This window comes from Lagenorhynchus albirostris, chromosome 4 (genome assembly GCF_949774975.1).
Source record: "Lagenorhynchus albirostris chromosome 4, mLagAlb1.1, whole genome shotgun sequence".
NCBI classification, from domain to species: Eukaryota; Metazoa; Chordata; class Mammalia; order Artiodactyla; family Delphinidae; genus Lagenorhynchus; species Lagenorhynchus albirostris.
In genome coordinates, this window is record NC_083098.1 from 110,793,983 (window position 1) to 110,821,659 (window position 27,677).

Sequence of the window (27,677 nt, forward strand, 5' to 3'; positions counted from 1 at the left end):
GTCAAGAGGGGACTCACTTTGTGTTTCAGTGGAGTGCAGTTCGGAAAAGAGTCTAAGTCTCATGATGGATCGTATGCAAATTCAGGTTAGAATCACAGAAGATGGTTGTTAATGATGCTGAAGGGCACAAAATACTTTTACACAAACATTTTTCCAACTTTTTCTCAAGTTCCCAATGATCGTGTCCTAACCAGCACCCTGTCCGCCTCCACACTCTCCCTCCACAGACACAGGCTCCACTCTGCATCCAGGACTGCTTTCCCAACACAAATCTGATCGTGGCTCTCTCCTGCTAAAGCCTTTCAGCTGGCCACCGCATCTCCCACCTGCAAACTCCAACCCCCCTAGCGTAGCAACCTAGACTCCAGGATCCACCCAGCGGACCCTCCAGACGATGCCTCTGCTGTCCTATCTCCCCTGTCCAAGCTGGGTTCCCACCAAACAGCACCCTCTAGACCCACCCCCATGCTCTGCCCCGTGCTGGCCCCCGGGCCCAGCTAGCCCTCCATCCACCAGCCACAGAGTGAATTTCCACCTCACACTTAAAAGGCTTAACTGTCTGTCATCCTTTCCTGTTCATTCGTCCATTCCACAATCATCTATTGAGCGTAAATGTCTATTAAGGAACACAGTTGCTATGGGGAAGGCAACGGTGAGCAAAAGAAACAAGATACCTGCCCTCAAAGAACGCAACAAACAAGCAGAGAATAAAGTAATTAAAAGATAGTGACACCATCCGTGGAAGGACTAGGTGGTGGTGACGGCATCTCCTCCTTCTGTCTAATTAAATTCACGCCAAGTCTCAATTCCCCTCCTGGAGGAACCTCCCTTCCCTTTCCTTAGGAGACATGCTGCATGCGGGTGAGACCACCGGCTGGGGTCAGGACCTCTGCCGCTTAGCTGCTTGGGCTGGGATTAGGCTGGGAGGAAGGGGAGAAAGATGCCATCACAAATATATTATCACCTTCTGGGAGCCCAAGCCCATGATAAGTAAATTGCCCACATCCCTTGTGCCCTGAAGTATGTCCAAAGCTGGGGACATTCCCAGCAGTGGGAATAGTCAGCATAGGCAGGAGCTACGAATTCCCAAGGACAGTGACTAGAGCAGACAGGCTAGCTTGGAAACCCTGAGACATGGAGAATCTCACTTCATCTATCTGGCCTCAGTCTCCACACCTGGAAGATGGGGATGGGGCTGGACACGTGGTGTCTGATTTTGCAGCATCTCTGGATACAAAAGGAGCAAACTGTCTTTGCTCTTTCAGTTCAGGCCAAGGACTCCTGCTGACTTGTAATTCCTCCTTATCTATGACTGGCAATGTCTGATGCTGTATCCCTATGGAGTTTATCACCCCCTTTCTGAAATAATTTAAAACTCCACAAAGGGGAAGCTTTTCCAGAGTCTAACACATAGGAAGTACTCAATGCATGAACGATTTTTATCGTTAAAATTGCTCTGAAGAGGTGTGGTCCAGGAGAACGTTAATCTTGTGATGGGTTTGGCCTTCTTTTTTTTTTTTTTTTTGCGGTACGCGGGCCTCTCACTGTTGTGGCCTCTCCCGTTGCGGAGCACAGGCTCCGGACACGCAGGCTCAGCGTCCATGGCTCACGGGCCCAGCCGCTCCACAGCATGTGGGATCCTCCCGGACCGGGGCACGAACCCGCGTCCCCTGCATCGGCAGGCGAAGTCTCAACCAATGCGCCACCAGGGAAGCCCATGGCCTTCTTGACTTAGTGGATCCCCAAATGCTGGAGGCTCATTGAAAGCAGAAGTTGAGTCTGCTTCTTGCTCACCATGGATGTCCCAGCATCTGGCTCATAGTTGATACACAAAGAACATGTATTAAGTGAATGAATGATGAGAAGATGGTAGCAGTTGTTATGATTGAGCCTTTGCTACATGTTGGACACATTGCTAAGCACTGTCTCATTTAATCCCCAAACCATGCTAAGAGGTAGGAACTGCAGCTCTATCCTCATTTTATAGATGAGAAAATTGAGAGCCATATGACTTGCTGTGGTCACACAGACTGTAAGTGGAGAGTTTATCTGACTCCAAAGCCAGTGCCCTTAGCCACTAGCCTGGGCGCCTCAGCATGGTCATAATTTACATGTGCTGAGTAGACAGGCTTTACTAAGTTTTCAAATAGCTCATCCAGTGCTCAGGTTATAGGTGGGGAAACTGAGGCTTAGAGAAGGACCACAGCCTCCCACATGTGGTCTGTGGAGCCAGAGGTGCCCACTGAGAGTCAGGATGGGACGAACCTCTGGAAGGGCTCCAAGGAGGTGGGCATCCGAGCTCCCCAGAGACAAGGGGACAGCCTTGCCTCTCCTGTTGGGCTGAACAGGCATCCTCCGAGGTAAGGAGCTTCCAGAGCGGGTAGCCCCTTTGGGCACTGCTCAGCTTCCTGCACCGGCTGGGTTCCGGTGCCAGCTCCCCCCAAGGCTGCAGGCTGTGCTCACTGATTGCTGAGAAGCTCCCGCCTGCCATCATAAAACAAACCTGTTTGGAAATCCTGCCTTTATGTCTCCTGGGGAAAGGGCAGGGGAGAGAGTCTTTTCCCCCAACCAGAAGCTCTTGGTTTGGGGACAACGCCTATCATTTATAGCTTGTTCCACCTTGGGCAAGCCACTCTGCTACTCGGTGCCTTGATTTCCTCATCTGTCCAGTGAGGATTAGAATGTGGGCTAGTAGAGTCTGAAAATGCTCAGCACAGGACTTGGTATATAAATGTTGGGTGAAAATGGGTGAGTGAAGGGACAAACAAGATTAAGTCTAGGGAAAGAAACACAGCAAACTAACCATAAAGAATTGTCAAACTGATTATATTTGATTTAAAAAAATTTAGTAAGCCACTTTTTCAAAGCTGGTACTTAAGGGGAAAATGTATGTAAAGGCTTATGTGACTTATGGACACACATATAGAGATTTTTAAAGGGATTTCTAGGCATTTTAAAGGGCTTTTGAAATTGATGATAGTGGTTCCATTGAAGAATTTTAATAAATATGAATTATAGGAAAGTTTGGACAGTTGCCCTTTATTTCTTTTCTATACAAATTGAGATTTTTCTCAGGTACATGGCAAGAGCTAGAAAACAGCAGAGGAAGAGAAAGGGAGCTAAAGAAAATGTGCAGGGAAGCTTGCCACGGGCATAAATAACAAGGGCTGTGTTTGCTGGAACGTGACATACACGCATTGCTAAGCAGGCTGCATTTGATCCTCAAAACAATACTAAGAGGTAGGAAGCAGTGTTATCTTCATTTCATAGATGCAAAAACTGAGAGCCATAGATGTCCTTTCCCATGGTTACATAGCCAGTAGGTAGAAATGTGGGAGTTTCTATCAGGTTTGTCTCCAGAGGAGAAAGAACGGTTGTGAGAATAGACCTGGTGTCAGATGGCTGCTCGTTGTGGACACCAGGGGGCGCAGTTATCCAGTACAGCTTGGTTGTTACAACAGTGAGCCAGAGACAGGAGCTTTGTGCCACACCCTGCTCCATGCTCTAACCATAGTGTGATACCCCACCCCATGCTCTAACCATAGTGTTACATCCCACCCCATGCTCTTAACCATAGTGTGATACCCCACCCCATGCTCTAACCATAGTGTTACATCCCACCCCATGCTCTTAACCATAGTGTGATACCCCACCCCATGCTCTTAACCTTAGTGTGATACCCCACCCCATACTCTAACCATGGTGTTACATCCCACCCCATGCTCTAGCCATAGTGTGATACCCCACCCCATGCTCTTAACCTTATTGTGATATCCCCAACCATGCTCTAACCATAGTGTTACATCCCACCCCATGCTGTAACCACAGTGTGATACCCCACCCCATGCTCTTAACCATAGTCTGGTACCACCATCCATGAGCTTAACCATAGTGTGACCCCCCCACCCATGCTCTTAACCATAGTGTGATACCCTACCCCACGCTCTAACCATAGTGTTACATCCCACCCATGCTCTTAATCGTGGTGTTCTACTCCCATTCCTGAAGCAAATACTAAGATGTCTAAGATATAAACACTTAACTACTCAGACATACATATTGCAGTGGCCATCGTGAAGTCTAACGCCTGGAGAATAGATGTCAGTAGCAAAGGTGATTGGTGTCCCTCCTCAAATCCCCTCTAACCCTAACCCGAACCCTTTCAGGGCATCCCAATAGGACCTGCAGCTACCACCACATGCACCTTTACCCTGAGGGCCTACAGACGTCACTTAGCCCGATCTTATGGCCGCCAAAAGCGCTGCCCGAAGAGCAGCCCTCAGTCGATGACTGACAGGTTTGGTGGACCCATGCCCAGCTCCCTTGCCTCTCAGATGGGACGGCTCTGAGATGTGTTTTCCACAGTTTCCCAAGGGTCTCCAATTGGAGTAAGCTCTCGTTGCCCACAGTGGTAACTTGTTGATGACATATCTTTTATTCACTTCCTTCAGTTACCCACACTTTTACTAGTATTTCCTAGGATCAACTCACACATAAACTACTGTCAGGGTTTGCTTCTGGGGGAATCCAGAATAAGATAGCCAAATAAAATAACAAATAATTGCCAAATAAGATAACAAGATATGTTGACCAAGAGATGTCATCCTTGGGGCTTATCTTCAGTGTTTAAGTTGTATTGTGTGATTAGGCAATAGGTATTGAGTGCTGTAATATGTCTTGTTTCCATCCTGTATCCAGGCATACGGGGAAACAGCAGTACAAATTCATTGTCATCTTTCTATCCTTTTTAGCTGAAAGTTGCAGTCAAAAGAAAGCAGGGATTGCAGTCAAAAGATCCAACTCTAACACTTACAAGTGGGACTAGTAACTTAGGTAAGGCCCTTCATCTTCTAGAGTCTTAGTTTCCTAATCTGTAATAATAATTCATAACTCATAGTTTGGTCGTGAAGAAAGAGTCAATGAGATCAGGCATGTAAAATCTTTTCTCAAATAATAATGTCCACAAAATAAAAGGCCCCCAAACAGATCATTTTAAACAAGGCGTCCCCTTGTCACAATCCTTTACACAAAAGTATTGTCTTCAACTGCCCTTTAATTTTGAAGCATATAATTTTAAGATAAGCAGCATCTACACACCTACCAAAAGGAACACCAATACCTTGGTTTTAAAAACCTAATCATAAAGAGATTTCAGGTAAATACGGTCACGTATAGCCTGGTTATAGGATCTCCCTCCCCCAAATATCTAATGAAATGAGCAGAAAAAAAAATTTTTGTTTTGGAAAAAAAACAGTAATAACAACCAAACAAATCTTTACACTGAAAAAAACTGGCCATCAACCAAACAATAAAATTATACCATAGACTTTGAAAATTTGCACCAATTAAGGGTAATTCTAGTGTGGGGCTAGAATTTGGTCTCCACTCCTCAGAAACATCACTAACCAGAGAAGGGGATTCAAAAACGGTTAAGAACTCTCACACTAACATCCTAATCTGTGAGGGAAATAGAGTAAGGAAGTGAGTCAGCAATCCTGGGGAAAGATAAAAAGATGCCTTCCCCCACAGCAAACCTCAAAGGCCCTGGGGCTTCTCAATTTCCAAGGCTTTGTCCTAATTTGAGAAGACCAGTCGAAGCTCACAGAAGTAGAAAATCCCCCTGACCCTGTGGAATGGGTTCTGCAGGTCACGTCACAAAATCTCAGAGGAAAGAAAAAGCAGAGCCCAGACCTCCCAGAAAGGGCTTCCGGCAGCCCTCACCACCTTCCGCCTACAACCCCATTCCCACCTTTTATAGAAGTTAGTGGAAGATCGTACTCACACCTCAAACTGTGGCTTGAAAGACAAGACAACCCAGAAGACAAAAGGAGGAAAGGAGAACAGGAGCACAGGGCAAGCACCAACATGGCACATGGAAGAAGGAAGAAGGGAGAAGAGAAAGAGGGAAGAGATTGCCCAGGGCGTGAGGAATGTATGCAGAAAACAAGAGAATAAAGTCATTTGAGAGACTGTAGGTGCAGAAGAGAGACAAAGTTGATCCAACATGAGGATAACAATTGTCTCAGAATAAAGAATCCAACATGTAGAACAGAAGTTTTCAAAAGTATAACCTAAGAAATGAATAAAGAGTGAATCTGTAGTCAAAGGGACACACCATGTTCTAAGAAAGATGGTTATGGGAAGATCAACACAAGACCCACCATAGTTAAGTTAATAAACTTCAAGGATAAGGAAAGATGTCTTCGGGGCTTCAAGCAGAAAAAGCCAATCACTAAAGCAGAAATATCAGACTCGCTCTAGGCTTTTTTATAGCAACATTCAATTTGCCAAGTACCGAAATACAAATGGGGATCAATCCTGGGTGGAAGGTTTAGGGATGACTTTTGTTTTCTTTTTATGCCTTTCTGTATTGCATGCTTTCCTTAATTGTTTAAAAGGAGCAAATATTACTCATGATAATCAGAAAAAAATGATAAAATTATTTTCATTTTGAAAAGCAAAACAAAGATAGAGGACCTGCAAGAAACCTGTTCTGTTTCCATATCAAACCCCATTCCTTCTCATTTTACCTTGGATTCAAAGAATCAGACCATGAGAGACTCAGGAAATCAGGCCACCCATGCCTTTAGGCAAAAGAGAAACAAGTGAATTCCAGGACTTGGGAGAGCATTCAAATAAAACCATGAAGACTGCTAAGTTCCTTTCACATATTTTTAAGATTGTTAGTGTCTTACACTTGCTTCCTTCACAATGGAGTAATTAAGACTCAAATTTGGAAGTCACCCAGCCTTGAGTTTGAGTCCCACTAGTGATGTAATTTGAGGAAATTACTTAACTTTCTTAGGCCTAGGTTACTTTATATGTTAAATGGGAAAAAAATGATAGTAGTAACTACCACATAGCAGTGATAATTAAATGAAATAATGTATGTCAAATGCTTTTCCCAATGCCTGTCACATAGTTACCACCACCATCATTCAGCAACTGCAGCAGCACCATTATCTCTATTATCATCATTACCACCAGCATCTTCATTTCTACCAGCATCATTATCACCATCCTCACTAGCATCATCAAGACCATCACCATCATCATCATTGCCATCATCATCATCATCATCATCATCATTACCATCATCACCATCATTATCACTAGCATCATCATCAAGACCATCACCATCATCATCATTACCATCATCACCATCACTGCCATCATCACCACCACCATCATCATCATCATTACCATCACCATCATCATTGTCACCATCACTCCTGTTAAGAGACTTTGGGCTTGTCACTCCCCTTCTCTGAGCTTCAGCTAACTCATAAAAAGGGGGGAAATAATTCAGAGGAGTTTTAAACTATTATCATAGTAGCTAACAATTATTAAGTAGGTAAGGTAACACTTATTGAGTACCTCTCATGGGGAAGACTTGCACACAGTTGTACTTGCACACAATTGTTCATTTAATCCTCACAAGTACCCTCAGCAGTAAGTCCCTGCTATCATACTTCACATGTGAGAGATCTGAATTCTAGAGGGATCTGGTGGAGCCAGGACTTCACCCTGTTCTGACGACAGAGCCCAAGCCCACTATGCCTCACCACCTTCTTTGGTTGTGAAGTTCAAAGGAAATAATGGAAATGAAAACCCATCAGCACAGTGAGCTGTGTAGGATCCTCATGGTTGCTTATAATTGTTCTCTGGGGGTGGTCTGAAGGCCTGATGAAGGAAACAGACCTGATGTAGATGTCCTGTGAACCCCAGGGTATCTTAATCATTCCTCCGCTGATCCTGAAAACCTTTACAGAGCACCTGGTATGTGTGTCCTAGGTGCTGTGCTGGGAGGAGGGCCATAACCAATAAACAAGTCATGGCCTCAGCCCTGAAGCCACAAAGAAAGTACAGGGAGGCAGGTTCGTCAATGTTCTGCTCCATTGGAAGCTGGTGCACCAATGTTAACTGAGTTATCCACAGATGCTTCCAAATCACACCTAGGAAAGTGAGGGAAGGTGAAACACCAGCCCTCAACCCTCTTCAGGCTTCAGAATAGCTGTGAACTGCCCCCTGGGATATGCAGCAAGGCTCACGGCAGTGTTATCTGCAGGACCAACTGGGTGTGTGACACATACGCTTTCCAACAACGCAATATCACATGCTCTACAGACCTAAGGTTGGTTTTAGCACATTTCAACGTGCAGTCATTGTTCCTGCACATTTTGATAGATACCTTTAAGATAAAGAGACTCCCCCTTTTGTAATAAACTGCATATCAAAGCTTTTCAAAATTAAATGTTGAGCATTTAATTCAAGTAAGTAAATACCAATCGCCTGTCTACTCTCTGTCAGGCAAGTGGAGATGCTGCCTGCCCTGGAGGCCTCACAGTCTAGCGAGGGGTCAGGGGTGGTCCATTCTGAGTCATTTTTGAGGTGTGGAGTCCAAGGCTTCCTGGCAGCATGCTGGGTGATTGTTGTGAAAACTCTGGAGAGACACAGACTTGAGGTGGTCCTCTCTGTGACCTTGGGTTGCTTGGTTGAACTTGATGATGAGTGCTGCAGTTGTATGCAGCGCTCTCTCTAAAAGCTTTGCGTCCATGGGATGGAGAATTCCCAAATTCGGCCCCTTCCTTCCATCCCCACCGCCACCATCTGAACGCTCTAGACAACCATCACCTCCTCCTGCACCCAGCCCTGCATCCTCCGGTCAAGCAGCAGTGATCTCTACAAAATGCAAACTGATCACATCAACCCCTACTTCAACCCCCTCATTGGTTTTCTTCAATGGCGACCCCCTCTCCTTGATCTCCAGAGGCTGCTTAATTGGCTCTGCTCACCTTTGCCACCTCATTCCATGCCTCTCTACCCTCCTTCAGGTGTCCAGACAGACTGGCCTCTGTTCTGGACCTTGACCCAGTCCTTTTCACCCCTAAGGGTCTCAGCCCTCCCATCCCTCCACGGGCATGATCTTCCCCAAATCTAGCAAGATCTTCCCCAAATCTTCACAAGCTGCATCTCTTCCTTCAAGCCACATCTCCACCGTCACCTGCCCGGAGGGCCCTCCCCACAACTGTTAACCTAGATCCCCACCCCCTCCACTGCCCTGAGCATTTCCTCCAGTGCTTATCACATGCTGCGATTATCTATTGCTCCTTCACTTCCTTTGTAAGAAACAAGTCACCTTGTCTCTCTCACCAGATGAGGGAGTCTCCGCAGGGCAGGGGCATTGCCGCTCTCCTCCAAGACTGTGGAACCAGCCCCAGCACAGCCAATAATCACAGAATCTTGTTGGAATGAGCCTGGTGGTTCCCAAACTGAGATGGGCAAAGGCCCTCAGGGTTTCCTCTTCTACTACCCATCCTGTCTTTTCTGTGGACCTCCAAGGTGTAGGTCTGATTCGAGTGGAGACTCCTGTTGAGGACGGCAGGGAATGGGCGTGTCATCCTGAACCCCAGGTCCTGCACGTGGTCACAGGGCCCACTCAGGGTCACAGTCTGAGGGTGCAGACTCAGAGAATCTCAGCCAGGTGTGGTGCCCAGAGGGCACTGGGAAATGTGACCAAGTAGTTTGGGTTGCCATGGTGACGAGGGGCACTCCCGGCTTCTGGAGGCAAGGGGTGAGAAACATTCTGCAATCACGCAGGACAGTCTCTCAAAATAAAGCATTGTCCCGCCCCATGACAATGATGTTTCTGCTATTGCTCCACTGCTGGGGCGACTCAGGGACTGGGGCCCACCAGGCATCCAATCGAGAGGAGGTAAGGACTCCTCTCAAGCAACGATTAGCAGAAAAACCTTGAGATTTGGAGGTCGAGTCCCAAACCTGAATCTCGGCTCTGCTACTCAGGAGCTGAGTGACCTTGGCTAAGTCAAGTAACCTCTCTGCGCTTCAGTTTTCTCATCCAGGGAATATGGTAGCCAATACCTGGCTGACTCAGTTGTTCTGAAGATAAATTATAAGCATTCCTGGCACAATATATTCAGTGTCAGTCGCCTGGTACGTCATGTTGATACACGTCGTACTCAGTCTGTGGAGGAGCACAGCTTGATTCAGAGGCCATTTGGAAAGCCAAGAGGATGAATCGTCTCTCCTTTGGGTGGGCCAGCTCAGAGGAATGGTTTATGTTACCTTTAGGGGTTACAGGCTGTAACTCCAGCACCCACTCCCAAAGGCATCACTCTCCCAGGTAGAGCCGGCTCTTACCGGGTGGCGGTCCCCTGCCACATGGAGATGGGTGCTGGCGGCCTGACCTTCCCAGGGAGATTAATCTGCGCCCTGGCTCTGGTTGCAGGCGGCATCCCCTTCATCCTGACCGGCGAGTTCTTCCAGCAGTCGCAGCGGCCAGCTGCCTACACCGTGGCGGGAACCGTCAATTGGCTCTCCAACTTTGCCGTCGGGCTCCTCTTCCCGTTCATTCAGGTATGACCAACAAGGGGGCTCTTGCTCGTGAGATCCCCTCCGAGTGATGGATGACTCATAACGCAGACGCTGAGCCTCTCTCAAGTGGAAACTCTATTGGCCCAAGGATGGCAAAAATGTAGTTTGGCCTAAATCCTTAATCCTTTCTCTCCCTTCTGCGTGGTCCGGGAGCTGCTCCTAAAAGGGCCGTCTCAAAAGAAGTGGGCTTCCCGTCGCTGAGGGTCTGCAGGGAAACCTCGGGGAGAATCTCAAACCTGCATTTTTACAGTGCACTCGTCCTGGTGTGAGACAAGGTCCGTGTCCTATCTCCAGGGCACGCTGCCACCCTGCCATGCACGTAGCCAGCATTGTCGCCAATGCTCATTGTCGCCAGCATCACCACAGCTAATGGGGTCATTGTCCCAAGGGTTACCACCCTTGACAGGAGAATGATAACTCAGGAAACAGATACAAGTTCTTTTTGCATAAAGAATCTATTCATTCACTCACTCATCCATTCCACACATATTTACTGAGTCCCTACCTTGTGCCCGGCACTGTTTCAGGCAATGAGGATAGAGGGGAACTAAAGCCTGTGTTCCATGGTCTTGGAGCTGAAACGGGAAGCAACAACAGAGGTGGACATGCTATTTTAGGTGGGGCAATCAGGGATGGCCTCTCAAAGGAGGTGACCTCAGAGCAGAGACCTGAGTGAAGTGAGAGAGCAGCCTGGGAGTGGAGATGTCCAAGCAGAGAAACAGCAAGTACAAAGGCCCTGAAGCAGGGCCATGCTTGGACTGTGTAAGGAACAGCAAAGGGGCCAGTGTGGCTGGAACAGAAGGAACAAAAAAGACAGGAGAGGCAAGAAATAACATCTGAGAGTTCTCCAGGGCCAGGAACACAAAGACGAGGACTTTACAAGTGTTCCGCACAGAGCAAGGGGCCCAGCTACATTCCAGGAGGGAGGGTCAAGCTTCTCTGCCCTAATTCCCACCAGGGTTCCCTGCTGCCCAGAGAGCAGGTGACACCACTGGTGAAGGTGAGAATCCATCAGAAACCTCTGAGAAGGAACCCACCATCCATTTTCAGGGCCTAATTCAACCCTCCTCTTTTCATTAACTAGTGCCAAGCCCAGCACATTCCAGAGACTCTGCTGCAGGCTGGGCTGAGTGAAGGTCAGTGGCCCAGCTGCAGGCCCACGTGATGGGTACTCCTGCATCCCCGACTGTAGTGCAGTTACTCTGCACCAGCCCCCCTGCACGTGAATTATGAATTCACGTCACCCTCATGCAGCCCTGGGCTGCGGTTTCTCATCCTCTCCATCCTGCAGAGAAGCTGAGGCTCAGGGAGTAGACGGGGTCAGCCCCAGGTCCTGAGTCACTGTCCAACCCGGTGGCCCTGCCCTGCCCCCTCTTCCTCGTCAACATTCTCCATGTGCCACTCTGTCTCAGCCTCAGAGTTAGGGGCTGACGCACTTTGCAACCTTTAAAGCATCCTGACTCAGCTACAGCCATTGCATCTCTGAAACGTAAGTGCCACGGGGAGGCCATGGACCAGAGAATTAGAGACGGTTCCTCGTTCATTTACTCCATCCTCGGGGCGCCTTCGCTCGGCTGGGCCCAGAACACAAATTGTCTTTTCAATTGACTTCAAACCTTTAATGGCTTTTTCCGCTTTGGTTCAAAGCCAGCAGAGCCAGGGGGTCAGTACAATATTCATTATTGTGGGGAAAATTCACTTTAAATCGCTTCCTTGCCAACGCACATCTCCCCACCACCCTTACAAGGTAAGTGAGACATTCTAGAGCCTTCACACAACCCACAACTAAGCTTTATGTGTCCTGGAAGTAGGCCACATCTTCTGAGCGATTTTGAGGGGCATGAAAGACCTCTGGACCCCCAGACCAAAAAAGGGCATCTCACTTTCCCGCTGCAGTTTGGGAGTTAACAGCACTGACATGCCACTAATGCTAGTGTTTACTGAGCGCTTGCTGAGTGCCAGGCGCTATTCAGCCCTGTCAGTGTTGGGAGGTAGGGTCTGTATTTCTCCCTTTACAGACCAGGAGCCTCAGAGAGATGCTCAGAGAAATGACAGAGCCAGGTTGGAACCCCTTCTCTCACCCTCATCGGTAAGACATGGGAGGAAAAAACCTTTGGTTATAAGCAGATGACTCTTTTAAAAGCCCATTTGACCTGGGGTTGAGTAGTTAATTTATCTTTAAGCACACAGTCACACACACAAACACACACACACACACACACACACACACACACACACACACACACACACACATACCACACAAACCGCTCAGAGAGGTCTCCAGCTGAAATCGGATTTCTGTGACTTTTATTTCACGTTGTTCATTTGGCAAATCGTAGCCCATCCACAGCGTCTCCCAAGTAGAAACGCGGTACCGCATTTACCTTGAGATATTTTCTTAGTCCAGTGAGTCTGGCCCAGATTCATGCTCAGTGCACGCTAGCTCAACATACGCAGCTGGCTTACATGTCAAGGAAAGGGTAGAAGAGAGGACAGTGACCACAACTGGGCATTTACTATGTACCAGGTCACATGTGCAGTCACGCCACTGCATGGAAAGTCTTATCAGCCCCATGTATCAGTCAGGATGGGCTGGGGTTTGCTGCAGGAAGAAACAGCCCCCAAGCCTCAGTGGTGTTAAACCACCTGGGATAGTGGTAATGTTCACTGCAGGGGAGACTAGAGATTCTGCCCCACAGCTTCCCGACTCAGGGATGTTGGCTGGCAGGACCTTTCTCTCTGAAATAACTGCCCCCATGCCAGGTGGAGGGAATGTGGCAGGTCTCACACCTGCCAGTTAAGACCTTAGCATGGCAGTGACGTGTGTTCTGTGCAACTTTCCATGATTGAAAGTCACACGACCACACCTTACCTAAGGGGAAATGCACTCTGCCTGTGTCCCAAAGGGGAAGAGCCAGAAAGTTTGTGTCCTTCCCTGATGAGGGACTAGGGAGCTAGGGAGTCCACTTCTCGAGGAGGAAAGTTGGGCTCAGCAGTCTTTTTCATGGATGGTTGCCCTGCAGATAATTGTGACTTTGGTGTGCTTGTCGGAGGAGGTGAGCTCAGGGTCTTTCTACTCTGACATCTTGGCCACTCTCCAGGTACAAATGAGACACAAGAAGAAACTGCACAGACTTTGGGGTCAGACAGCCTGACCTTGAACCCTGGCTTTGCAGCTCAGCAATTAGGTGAAGGGAAGGCTGGTCAAACTTTGCCCACCTTTGGTTGCCCTCTTAGCCATAATTTTCATTTCTATAAAACAAGAGAATTGCCCCACTTTTGCAGCAGGGCTCCCCAAAGAATGAGAGACAAAGTCAAGACTTCAGTGCAGGGTCTACCCACAGACACTCGGGATCGGTTGCTGTCATGATCACTATTAGTACTGGGAAGGCTGTTTCCTACCGTGCGATCTTAGGGTCACCTGAAAAGAGGAGACAGGACAGAAAAAGCAATCATGGTAAACGCTGGAAACTTGCACCACCCCTTACCGGCTGAGCCATCAGGACAAGTGGCCTCTCAAAGCTCGCCTTCTCCCCCTCCTTCCTCCTTCTCTCCCACCCACCCTGCCCCCTTCCTGCAAAATGTTCTTGATGGGCTGGGCTGGGCTGCCTTGACCCCTGGGGAGATTACTATCGCTCTCTGTTTCTCTGCCCTCAGCCACAGGCTGCCTTCTCCTCTGAGAAGCAGAGTTCTTCTCCTCTGCCTTCACCTTTGCTGTGGTCAGCATCACTGTGTCCCTTGGGTCGTTGGTTGTCAAAGCCTCCAGATAACTGGGCTTCTGCCGTTAGCATCAATATTTTCTGGTTGGGAAAAAATGGCATGCAAATGTATGCCTGCTTGATTCCACTGGAGTTCTAAAATTCCTTTCGAGTTCAACAAAATCTGGAAGCAAGAAAACGATTCTTTTCAACTTGAAAAATATCCCAAATGCCTGTGCAAAGTGAGGGGGAAAGCTGAGGCCGATCTGAGATGGTGGGCTCTAACAGCAAGCAAAACCGCCCCCAGCCTCTCTGGATGGGCCAGGGGATCCTCTGAGGAGAGAGCATCTTTCATGCGCTCAGTGCCTGTGTGCTGCGCCCTGCAGGCGGGCACTGAACAGGAGGGCGCAAACCGCCTAACATTTCGGGAAGAACCGACACGACTCTCACGGGGCGGGTGTAGTTTCATGGGAGGAAGTAAGGTGGGGGGCTTAAGTGGGCTGACCAGTGCAGGGACCTTTCAAGCTGAGATTGAGGAAGTGTGTGTGCGGAGTGGGGGAGGGAGGCGATGCCTGGCAGAGAGACGGAAGATGCTGGCCGAAGCCCTGAGCAGGTACAGAGCAGGCATCCAAGGATGCCTGCCAAATCCCTCGAGGCGCTGAAGGTATGATAGGGATTTGGGGTTTATCCGAAGGACTCTGGGAAGCCACTGCATGATTTTAAGACATGATTCATTTTGTACTTTTAAAAGACTTCTTTAGCTGTCTGCTGGGAACTAGATTGAGGTCAGGGGCAGGAAAGATGGATGCTAAGGTGATAGAAACCAGAACAGTGGTTAACTCTGTGGGGGAGTGGGGCGGGGGGAATGGACTAGAAAATGGCACAAGGAACTTTCTGGGGAGGTGGGAATGTTCCACATCTTAATAAAGGTGTTGGTTACACAGGGGTATACTTTTCTCCAAATGCATTGACCTATATGTACAATTAAGATCTGGGTAAGTCACCGTATGTAAATTCTTTCTTGATAGAAAGTTGTATGTTTTTTAAGAAAGGAAAAAGAGGTTTCAGGGTAACGTCATCAGGACTTAGTAACAAAAACAGGCAGAGAGGGAGGAAATAGTCAAAGGTGATTTCGGATGTCCGTCTCGGGCAGGTGGGAGGGTGGCAGTGCCAGTTCTGAGAGCAGTGGAAGAGAAGCAGGCTTGCCCGGGACCGGGAGGCTGCGAGTGGGAGGCGTCAGCAGGGTAGTTAATGTGGCTTCCAGTGAGCTGAAATGCCAGGGCTGTGCCTACTCAAAGGCTCCTGGGCAGCACCAACAAGACCTTAACGGGACCCGTGACAATGACTTGGAAGCCACAACACATGCCAGAGATGTAAGTCATCACTAAGATCCCTGCCCCATTCTAACTTCCCCCAGAAGCATCCTAATGTTTCAGGTCCACTCTGCTCGTAAAGTAGAACAGCCTGGCCTTTCAAAGCTCTTTGCAGAATTGCAGTTACAAGTGTAAGGCACCTGGCTTCCCATCAGTTCTTAAATGGTAGTCTGGGCCCTGACTCATCCGAGAGCTCGTTTGAATCACCAACGAACCAATGTTCCAGTTCCACAGGCGGGAGTGGAAACTCAGCAGAAGAATTCTGTTTTTGTCTCATCGTGAAAATCTAACTTGGACCACGTTTTGTACCTTCGTGCATCTCCATAAGAGTCCTCCCATTTCATTCATTTATCCCCTCATGGGACATATTTATATTAAGAAAATGCTTACAGTGAGCCAGGCACTGTCTCAGGCTGAGGGTACAACAGAGAGCAGGGGACATGGATTCTGCCATCGTGGAATTTACAACCCAAGCTGGGCTTGGACACCAGGCGAGGAGATGAAAAGTTGGGGGGAGAGGGAACAGCAAGCACAGAGGCCCAGAGTCAGCAGGAATCATGATGGGAGGCAGGAGTGACCAAGAACCAATGTGAAGGAAGCACAGGGGGTTTTTGTAAATAAAGTTTTATTGGAATGCAGCCAAGCACATTCATGTGTGTTTCATTGTCTCTGGTTGCCTTCCCACAAAAGCAGAGTTGAGACGTCCTGACAGACTGGATGGCCCTTTATAGGAAATGTTTGCCAACCCCTGGGCTAGACTTCCAGCCTGGAGATGCCAAGGGGAGGCTAGATTGGAGGCTACTGAAGGAAGGAAACACACCAGGACTTTTGGGAGGATCTGCTGAGAGGACAGGAGGTGTGACGAATGACTTTCAGAGTTCTAGCCTGTGTGGTCCAGCCTCAAACGTCCCCTTCTACATTGTGCAGAGCCCCACAGAGAGGGAGGAAAGCCAACATTCACGTCATACTGGATGCTCGGCACTGTTCTAAACACCCTGTGATTAACTTACTTAGGAAAAGAGTCCACACAAGACACTATGATGAGTTCTTGGGACCCAGAGAGGGGTGACATGTGCCTCTGTCCCCAGGGAGACAGCAATTGGGATGCCGCCAACTCGCAGAGTGGGACATGCCCTGTAGAGGTTTGTGGACATGCTTGGACCCAGTGTGAAAGATGAAGAGAAGGCTTCTAAGTCAGAAAGAGTCCTTCTGGTCAGTTCTGGGGGATGGAGCTGCTATTGCAGGAATTATTCATTCTAACTCAGAATGCTTTTTGCTTTTGATTATCTGTTTGATGGCTACTTCTAAACTGAACCCAGAATTACACCAGGTTATCATTTTGTTACCTCTAGAGCTCATGGCTTTTGGTGACTAGATTTCTAGGCAGTGCCCATGCCTCTCCCCCTGTCCACACCCAACAAGGCTGATATGCAAAGGAATCCAGGACTAATTTGTCAGAGCTCATGACTTTGTTCCCAGCACTGTACTTCGCATCTACTTTCCTTGTTCAGGGAAGCTGGCAGCTCTAAAGAGCGGCTGTGTTTTCACATCGTTCTGATAAACTGGAGTAGAAGAAAGCTGAGATTTCTCTTTGTTCTCAAGGATCTCTTCCTAAAAGTAGCACTTTGCCACAATTGCCTAATATTTTTAGCATAATTTGGTGGTATAGTGCATTCTCAAAAGAAAATTTGTTTCTCCATATTAAAGAATATGGAACACTTTCATGATCATTTGTAATAACCCAATGGGTGTATTCAGAGAAAGGATGTAACTATAGCTTATAACATTTTCATAAGTTGGAGAAGGAAGTTTACCCAGGTGAGAGGGCCAGACACCTACAACTGATGAAGTTCTCCTGTTTCTACTACTTCTGTTTCCTGTGAGGCTCCCAGGGTATCCTCAGGACCTCAGGGTCCTGCCTCTACTTCCAGACTGGTCCTCAGCTGAACCACCTGGGAAGGTGAGCCCTGCATCCTGGAGGATTTTTTTTTTTTTTCTTTAACTAAAGTGCTTACATCTGACTCCAGCTTTAGAGCTTTCTTTTGGTAAGTTTCCTTTTGATACCTGTTCACCATGAGTGAATTACTGCTTGGGTTTAGGCTCTTTCATTTACACTATTAAATGTATATTTATATGTGTATATTTTAATTGTGTTATGAAACACATTATATGCAAAAGAGTATGAAATGCATCATATACATATCGACTGAAAAAAAGGCACAACCTGAAAGTTGAGAGTTATGTTTTATTCGGTGGACAAAGCTGAGGACTTAAGCCCGGGACACAGCATCTCACATAGCTCTGACAGACTGCTCTGAAGAGGCAATGGGGGGACCCAGGATATATAGGGGTTTTTGCAACAAAGACCAGGTAGTCGGAACATCAGAAGATTGCTGTTAATTAAAAAAAACCAGATTATCTCAAGTTAGGAAATTTAGCGCTTTTCTATGTATGAGATGATGCAAGAGTCTGGGCTTACTGAAATCATTCCTTTGATATGCACCTCAGCTATCTGGGACCAGCATCCTGTGTTTTCTCATCCTGAGTTTCTTCAACGTGCAAAGTTGGGGGGGGGGCTACAATGTCTGATGATTTGATGGCGGGCATTCTGTTTCTATCCTGAGTTCCCTCAGGGCTCACCTTCAGAGTGGCTGTCATGTGATGGCTTGATGGCTACAACATCTTTTGTTTACTGATATGACAGGCAATATTCTTCTTTCATATATACAAAGAGAAAAATTGTTATTATTGTAATTATAGAATGCATTATATTTAGAAGTAGTAGGGAAGATCAATGTAGTTAGCCGACTTAAGCTATTGTGATGCCCTGGGTGCCTCTCCCTAATCCCTTAGCAGGGATTTTGTGCTAATTATTCTCTAGGTTTTCTTTAGGATTTGACCCCTGTATGAATGTGTCCCTTAACAATCTAGTGTTTTGCTTTTCCTGGTTTTTATATTTATGCAAAGAAAATCGTCCTGAAGGTATTTTCTGTGCCTTGTTCTTTTACTCAACATATACTGTTGAGCACCATCTGTGTCATATGCCCGGCTACAGGCCGTTGTCTTTTACTACTCCGTAGAATCTTTTGTACGAACGTACCTGATTTATTTATCCCTTCCCTTTTCCATGAACATTGGTGTCGTCTCCCATTTCCTTGCTCTAGAAATAGTGCTGTTATACAACATTGTAAATCTATACTATACTTCAATAAAATAAATTAAAAAAAAAAAACCCACTTCGTAGTGCTACTACGAACATCCGGGTACAATGCACAGGAGCTTCCGTGCTGACGGGAACGTTGGCCGTCTGCTATGCAAAGCGGGAGCCACCAGCCATGCGACTGTTGAACACTTGCACGTGGCTAGTGCAGCCGAAGAACTGAACTTTTAATTAATTTAAATTCAAACAGCACCACTCCAGAACAGATCCACTCTGAGTGTCATTGCTGGGTCATAGGACACGCACAACTCGCCTTGACTTGGTCAGGCCCAGGGATGCTCCAAAGTAGTCGTGGCTACTTACAGCCTCAACTGTATATCCACAGGTATGAACACGCGTGTTGCTCATCGACACTTGGTACTGTCATTGTCAGGTTTTTCACGTTTTTGCCAATCCGATAGTGTGAAATGGTATAAAATTATGGCTCTAATTCCTGTTATCCCAAATTACTAAAGGAGAATGAGCACCTTTTCACAAGCTTATTTGCCATTTGTATTTCCTCTTTTGTGAAACGCTCATTCATACATTCTGCCATTTTCTCTGTTAGGTCATCTTTTTCTTATTGATTCATAAGAGTTGTTGTTTTAAATTTGGGGGACAAATTCTTTGTTTGCTGTGTATCACAATACTTCCATTTGTGGCTCTTGTACTCTTTGTATGGTACCCTATTTTGTTTGTTTGTTTGTTTTGTTAGGGCAAGAAATTGTGACTTTATTCGGAAAGCCAGCAGATCAAGAAGGTGGTGGACTAGTGTCCCAAAGAACCATCTATGTGTGGTACCTTTTGATGAACAGATGCTCTTAATTTTAAAGTTGCCAGATTTATTTTTTTTAATTTATGAACTAAGCTTTATGAATGTGAGTGTTTTACAGAAAACCTCTAATATGATTTTGTCCATTTTACTAATGGGGAAAACAAGGCCCACACCAGTCGTGGGTGCTTCCCAGGGTGCCATGATGAGTTGAGTGTTTGACAGAGTCAAATCTGGAGTTGAGGTCTATTGCTTCTTAGGTAAGGTCCTTCCTGCAACAGACGTGCTGCCTAAAATCTCGCTTGGGGGACACTGGACTTACCCTCCCATACCAACCATACTTCGCAGGGGTTGAGTAACTTCTCAGGAGCAGTTGGGCAGAAAGTGAATTTCTGAGCTGTTTTGAACTAAGAGAGGAGACAGGGAAAAAGTGACATGTATATCCTCTGTGCCAGGCACTTTGCCAGATGAACTGCAGTGAATGAATTTGCCCAAGAGAGGCAGGTATGGAAGTGATACAATGGCCTCCATATCAGGCCAACCTGGGTTCAAATTCCAGACACGGCCCTTACCAGCTGGGTAACTGCAGGCAAATCACTTGCCCTTTCTGGTCTTCACTTTCTCACCTGTAAAAGGTTAGGAAGATCTGCTTTGCAACTGCTATTGGGGAAAACTGAAGGATCCCAGTAACATTTATCTGCCCACGCACACACACACACACCCCAGATAGGGAGTCCTGCTAAATAATGGAGAGAGTGTAAGCTCCCAGCCGGGCCCACTTCGGTGTAAGTCCTGACTCTCATCGATCCCTACGTGGCTTTGGACATGTTTCAGAAGCTCTCTAATCCTCAATTTCATCTCTTGTAAAAAGGAAAGTGGCTGTATCATCACAGTGTGGGCTATGGGAATCGGATGAGATAATGTCTATAATATTGCTGGTACCCAGGAGGTGCTTAATAAGTGCAGTTCTCTTCCCACATTAAGTGCAATCACAGCTTGCAGTTGATTGCCAGGTTGCCACATGACTGCTGGCACGATATATATTCCAATAACTTGGCCCCTGAGAGTCCTGGGGTGGGCAGTGTCCTTTCCCAGGATGCCTGCAGTACCGCACGGTTCTTGGCTCAATTCTGTGAAGTGGTGAGAAAAATCCTGTTGCCGCACATTGGGTCTCTTGGGAAAGGAAGTGAAGCAGGTGGCTGCTCCACCGGTGTCAGCTCTGCAGGTGGCAGAGGGGTGCCAGGCAGCTCCACGTGTGGCCCGGGGTAAGCAGGGAAGCTCTCTGAGCCTCAGCACATTTACATATTCAGTGAACATTTGTGAAGCACCTACTATGTGTCAAGGAGTCTCCCAGGTTCTGGAAATACAAGAAAAATAACAACTCCTGTCCTCGGGCAGCTTACCACCTGGTCGGGGAGAGGGTTAATAAACAAGTGACGATCCTGCTGGGTAGCGGTGGATGGTTTAAAGAACAATGAAGCAGAATAAGTGGAGAGCTGGGGGAGCCCTTAGAAACAGAGGTCAGAGAGAACTTCTCTGAGAAAGAAAGCCGAGATGAAGGGGAGTGGGAAAGCAGGATGTGCAGACAGGTAGAAGAAGATTATTCCAGGAAAAGGGAAGAGCATGTGCAAAGATCCTGAGGATGTTGGAGGAGTGTCAGAAAGGCAGTGTAGTGGGAGCAGAGAAAGAGAGTGGGAGAGGGAGGGCAGAGAAGTAAGGGGGCCATGTGGGTGCTGGGCTTAGAGGCCATGGTAGGGACTTGGGCTTTGCTCACCTGCCTTGGGATGTCATGGTGCATTTGGAGCAGAGGAGTGACACGCTCTGTCCTTTGCTCAACAGAATCACGGTGGCTTCTCTCTTGAGAATAATCTTAAGCTGGGACACAGGAGAAGCAGGGAAATCTGTTGGGAAGCTGTACTAACAATCCAACACAGAGATGATGATAGCTTGCACCAAAATGGTAACAGTAGAAGTGGTAACAAGTGCTCGGATTCAGAATATATGTCAAGGTAGAGCTGACATGATTTCCTGATGTATCAGATGTGGGTGTGAGAGATAAAAAGTGTTTGGTTGGCTTAAGCAAATGACAGGATGGAGGGGCCATCAACCGAGGCCAGGAAGACCAGAGCAGGAACAGGTTTAAAGGCTCCATTGGGACTTGGTAAGTCAAGGTGCACATTCAGCATACAAGTGAGGATGTTGAAAGCCATATTGAATATATCTCATTTCATCTTTAAAAGAATATGTGGTATAGATCACCATGTTAGAAATGAGGAAACTTCAATCAGTGCATTGAAGTTCTATCCTAAATGACACATCTTAAGTGTTGACACATCATGTAAATGATGGAGCCAGGATTTGAATTCTACCCAACTGACTATAGAGCCCACCCCCTCCCTTCTCTGTTCCACTCATGGAATCTCTGTGGACAAGTGGGAAGGCACATGCACTCCCAGCCAAGTGCTCCCAGGTGTGGACTCTTTACTCCATCCAGGACCGCTCTATGACCTCCACAGGGCAATGCCTCATTTAATTCTCACAACAACCTATAACTACCGTTATTATCCTCATTTTACAACGGTGGAAACTGAGGCACAAAGAGCCTCAGATTCAGTACACGGTGCATCTAGGATGTGATCCAGAGATCAAGTTCTTCAACACTATGTCATATTCCAAAATTAAATGTTTGTCAAATCAAAGAATAGCATGTAATTGACTAAAATCAAGATATCGCTTGCTGTGAAGTATCATTCAAAGACAGTGTCACCTTATCTTTGAATCAGTAGACGTTTGTTAAATGAAAAAGGCACAGCCCTGACAGCTGGAACCTAGAAAGCCTTTTATTTAACAAACATTTATTGATCAACTACTATGAGCCAGGCACTGGATAGGAACAGGAGCTACAGAGGTGACTGAGTCACGGAGAAGCTCAAGGTCTAGTGCAGTGGGCAGGGTCATTCCAGTGCTATAATCAGGATACATAAAGTGATTGCATTCAACATTTCTCTTTTTTTCTAGTCTCTCTTATTTGTAAGAAGCCATACGTCTCAGAGGAGCAGTGAGTTAAATCTTTTGCATATTAGAAAAAATGGTGTTATCTTGGCCTAGCCTATGCTCTGGAATTTTTATATGAACTGGGGAATTTCACTTCCCTTTTGACATTGCAGTTTTCTCATGTGTATATTGGAGGGAGGAAGAATGTGGTTAATGGTAAATATGAACTTAGGATAAGATTCAGCAAGTATCACATTTTGCTTTCATGATGAGTAATTTTTATATGCCTTGTTTTCAAAATAAATAAATAAAGACTGCCATTTCCTCATCTTTACCAGGGTTTGAAGCTGATTCATTTGTGTCTCATGTGAGAACGTCTCATGTAGACATTTATAAGGCACACTTGCCCATAGAGCCAGCCTCACACCTGCAGTGTTTTATCCAGGAACATTGATACATGAATGGGAAACTATTTTTAAAAAATCAGGGCTTCCCTGGTGGCGCAGTGGTTGAGAGTCCGCCTGCCGGTGCAGGGGACGCAGGTTCGTGCCCCAGTCCTGGGGGATCCCACGTGCCGCGAAGCGGCTGGGCCCGTGAGCCATGGCCGCTGGGCCTGAGCGTCTGGAGCCTGTGCTCCGCGGCGGGAGAGGCCGCGGCGGTGACAGGCCCGCGTACCGCAAAAAAAAAAAAAAAAAAAAAAAATCAGCCCAGAGATGGTTTCACAGCCAATTTAGCAATTGTCTTTCTGATGTTTTTTGTCTCTGCCTTCCCACAGAAAAGTCTGGACACCTACTGTTTCCTGGTCTTTGCCGCAATCTGCCTCGCAGGTGCTCTCTATTTGTATTTTGTCCTGCCTGAGACCAAAAACAAAACCCATGCAGAAATCAGCCAGGCATTTGCCAAAAGGAACAAGGCCTACCCACCAGAGAAGAAAATTGACAGCTGAACCTGATGATAAACAAATGGAAGGCCTGAACCAGACTCCTCCTCCACACTGGAGAATTGTGTCAAAAAGAGGATTGTCTGAATGGATGATCTCACCATTTTTGGAAACGGAAGAGTCCCCCTGCAAGTTCAACCTTACTAAGTATTTAAAAATAAACCTTTGCTCACCTAACATCGCAGCCATTTGGGGTTGATTCACAGCTGAATTCCCCAGACTCTTCTGGCAGCTGGAAAGAATCACCCTACGTTTCAGTGGACCCAGCGTTCTTCTGTAGACATCCATGGCCTGCCTTCTTCATGACTTGCCCCATGGTTTCAAAATGAAATTGGGGAAATAGCATTTGAATGGTTTCTCAAAGAATAACAATCTAGTCCGACAGAGGACTCGATGGACTAGAGATCCAGACTGAGTTTCCAGTCCCAGCTCTGCCAGAAATAGCCTTGAGCCACCCTCAGCCTGGATCCTGAAGCATCCAAGGACCCTTGGCTTTGATCCTGGATGAGGTTTTCATACCTCCTAATAAATGCCTGTTTCCAATCTTTAGCTGTACCTTGTGGATCTCAGACTCAGGAGAGGCTGATACCAACCCACCACCCTCCAGGTCCCGTCTCTCCAAGGCTGTCCCTTGGGGCTCCAGAAATAGCTTCACCTCTGAGTATCAGATGTGCTCACAGACGGCATAAAGGGGATCAATATGTAGAAGACCTAGAGACGCAGACATAAGAAGTAACTTCCCAGAAGCTGAGGCAGGGACTGCAAATTTAACACCGTTCAGTTGAAAAAAACAATGTTAAGAATGATTCTGAAGTTAAACCTAAGCTTGGAGAAAAGGAACACTGTGATTGATTAGTGATGTCTGCCACAGGTATAGAGTGAGAGTATCACACATGCTTTATGTTTGCCAATCTTAGAAGAGATTTACCTGAAAGACAATGTATTAGTCAGGGTTATTTGGAAGAACAGGAAAATATATATATATGTATATATGTAATTTATTATGAGGAATTGGTTCACACAATTACAGAGGTTGAGAAGTCCCACAATCTGCCACATGCAAGCTAGAGACCCAAGAAAGCCAAAGGCCTGAGAACCAGGGTAACCAGTGGTGTGAGTTCTACTCCAGGTCTGAAGGCCTGAGAAGAGAAGTGCTGATGGTGTAAGTTCCAGCCCAAGGGCTGGAGATCAGTGTCCTAGCTCAACCATCAGGCTGGGAGCAAATCCTCCCTTTCTCCACCTTTTAGCTCTATTCAGGCCCTCAGTAGATTGGATTCCCACCCACATTGGGAAGGGCAATCTGCTTTACTCAGTCTACCAATTCAAATACTAATTCCATCCAAATTACCCTTGCAGACACACCCAGAAATAATGTTTAACCAAATATCTGGGCATCCCATGATCCTGTCAAGTTGACACACAAAATTAAACATCACAAGTCCACCGCTTGTCAACTTGGCACCTATATGCATCTCTTTAAATCATACTCAGACTCCAAACAAAGACCATAACAAGGTCATAAATCTGCCTAACATGATAGAACTATCCTGTGTTCAACCAAAAGTTCACTAACCCCTTCTCCAGAAGAGGAGGTAAAGTCCTTGAGTGATGTTTTCTCTTCTCCTTGATTCTTCCTAACTGAAATGCTATGAGGTAAAATTAACAATACTTAAGGACTGTGATATAAAGTCAATACATCTTATGTTACATGGTGAGGAAATAAAAGAAAGAAAACGAAGATATTGTTAGATCTATAGAGAGAAATATAAACCTGTTCATAAAGTGAGGAAATACTCATGATAATTACAATCTTCATTCTGTAACTGGTCATATGGTCATAGTTGGTATTATCACTACCTCCTTCCACTTTTTGTATTCCCTTGGCCTTCAGCAAACACCTCAGCTGGTCCTGGTTCTTTATCTGGTAGGGTGACCCAAACCTTCTTTCCTGAAGGATCTGGGCCATTATTAATCCAGTGACAATTGGGTTGTTATAGTTTTTCATGACCCTTAATCACAGGGCTTGGTAATACTAATGATGCCCTAAGGGATCTCCTGTTTCCAGACGCTCTCCCTTACCTCCACTATGGAACAGTCATCCAATTTCCCCTTGGTGGTCTGGATCAATCACACTAGACAGCTCAGTATGTCCCTTTTACTGTTTGCTTGTTGATTCAGAGGCACGAGGAGCCCAAAGTGACTGGGTGACAGTCTCAGTGGAATCATTATTGTACATCCTGGTGGAAGGATTCCTCCTCCTGGAACTCAGACTCCTAAGCCAGCAGAGCGTAAGGCTGCAGGAACAGGAAACAAACAATTTGCTAGGGGGTCACTAGGGGTAATAGTGAGTGATACCACTCGCATTTCCACCCCTTAATTCCTGGACCCGTGAATCTGTGCTATGGGAGAAACAGCACCATACTGGACACTGAGAGCACACACAGCCTTATAGGGAACTTTGCCCCAGCTCTGCAAGGTATTGCCACCTAGCTGGCACTGTTAACAAGTCTTCAAAAGTCCATTCCAGCATCCTATGGAGCCAGCTGCTTCAGGATGGTAAGAACATGGCAAGACCAGTGAATTCCATGAGCATGAGCCCATTGCTGTACTTCTTTTGCTGTGAAGTGAGTTCCTTGATCAGAAGTAATTCTATATGGATATCATCATGGTGGATAAAGATTCCATAATTCCACGGGTGTAAAAGAAACACCGTGTGCAGAGTAAACAAATCTGTGTCCAGAGTAATTTTCTATTCCAGTAAGGACAAAACACTGCCCCTTCCACGATGAAAGTGGTACAAGGTAATCAACCCACCCCAGGTAGCTGGCTGATCACCTAGGGGAATGGTGCCGTATTGGGGACTCTGTCAGTCTTTGCTGCTGCCTGGTGGGGCACTCAGCCTTGGCCGTAGCCAGGCCAGCCTTGGTTAGTGGACGTCCATGTGGCTGAGCCCGTGTGTACCTCGGCTCCTGCCACCATGGCCTCTTTGTTGATGAGCCCACTGGGAGATGACGAGGGTGGCTGGGGAGAGAGACTGACCGGAATCCACCAAATGGGTCATTCTATCCATTTGATTATTAAAGGTTTCCTCTGATGAGATCACCCTTTGAAGATCATTCACATGGGATACAAATATCTTCACACTTTTTGCCCATTCAGAGAGGTCTATCCACATACCTCTTCCCCAAATTTGCTCGTCACTGATCTTCCAATCACGTTCCTTCCAAATCCCTGGCCACGCAGCTAGACCATTGACGACAGCCCATGAATTGCTACATAAGAACATGACTGGCCATTTCTCTTTCCAAGTAAAGTGAACAGCCAAGCGCACTGCCCAAATTCTGCCCAGCAGTAGGGTTTCACTTCACCACTGTCCTTCAGCGATGTCCCAGAGAGGGGTTGTCGTGCTGCAGCTGTCCACTTTGGGGTGTTGCCTGCATATCACGCAGAACCGTCTGTAAACCAGGAAGAGAAGACTCTTCTCTTCCTCTGTCAACTGACTGTAGGGAACTCCTCATGGGGCCACTGGTGCAGACTGGGAGAGAGGAGGCAGCGCAGTCAGAGTGGGGACCGTGGGCATCTGGGCTACTTCTTCATGTAACTTGTGTCTTCAGGGCCTGCTCAGGCCTGATCGCATATACACCATTTCCACTGGATAATAGAACTTATGGCTTAGTGGGTCAGATAACACCCAGTTCATGATTGGCAACTCAGGTCAAGTTGTAACTTGGTAGCCCATGGTCTAGTGTTCAGTTTCTACTAAGGCCAGTAGCAGACCAAGAGCTGTTTCACAAAAGGAGAGAAGTTATCCACAGAGGATGGCAAGGTTCTACACCAAATTCCTAAGGTCCTATGCTGGGATTCACTTATAGGGACTGCCAGAGACTCCAAATAGCATCCTTCTCTGCCATTGAGACTTCACGTATCATTGGATCTGGTGGCCCAAGTAGCAGAGCACAGCAGCCTGGAGCTGGTGCAGAGCCTTATCTTGGGCCCCATTCAAAACTAGCAGCTTTTCAGTAGGTGGGCCAGAGTAATACACCCGAATGTAGAATATGTTGTCTCCAAAATCCCAAGAGGCACACTAGGCATTGTGCCTCTTTTTTGGTTGTAGGAGGAGCCAGATGTAACAACTTATCCTTCACTTTAGAAGCAACATTTGACATGCCCCACACCACTGGACTCCTAGAAGTTTTACTGAGGCAGAAGGCACCTGAATTTTTCTCAGATTTATTTCCCACCCCCTGACATGCAAATGTCTTACCAATAAGTCTAGAGTCCTTGCTACTTCTTGCTCACTGGGTCC

General features: G+C 46.8%; 1 protein-coding gene across 2 annotated transcripts in view; it reads left to right on the top strand.

Annotated features, from left to right (window-relative positions):
- SLC2A9 (solute carrier family 2 member 9) overlaps window positions 1-23,920 on the top strand; it is a 180,846-nt gene extending 156,926 nt beyond the window's left edge. For both annotated transcript variants that reach the window (XM_060147351.1, XM_060147352.1), the window contains 2 exons: window positions 10,250-10,377; window positions 23,207-23,920. In XM_060147351.1, coding sequence (XP_060003334.1) covers window positions 10,250-10,377; window positions 23,207-23,377 — 299 coding nt within the window. In that variant the 3' untranslated portion in view covers window positions 23,378-23,920. The remainder of the gene's footprint in view (window positions 1-10,249; window positions 10,378-23,206) is intronic.
- Window positions 23,921-27,677: the final 3,757 nt, after the last annotated feature.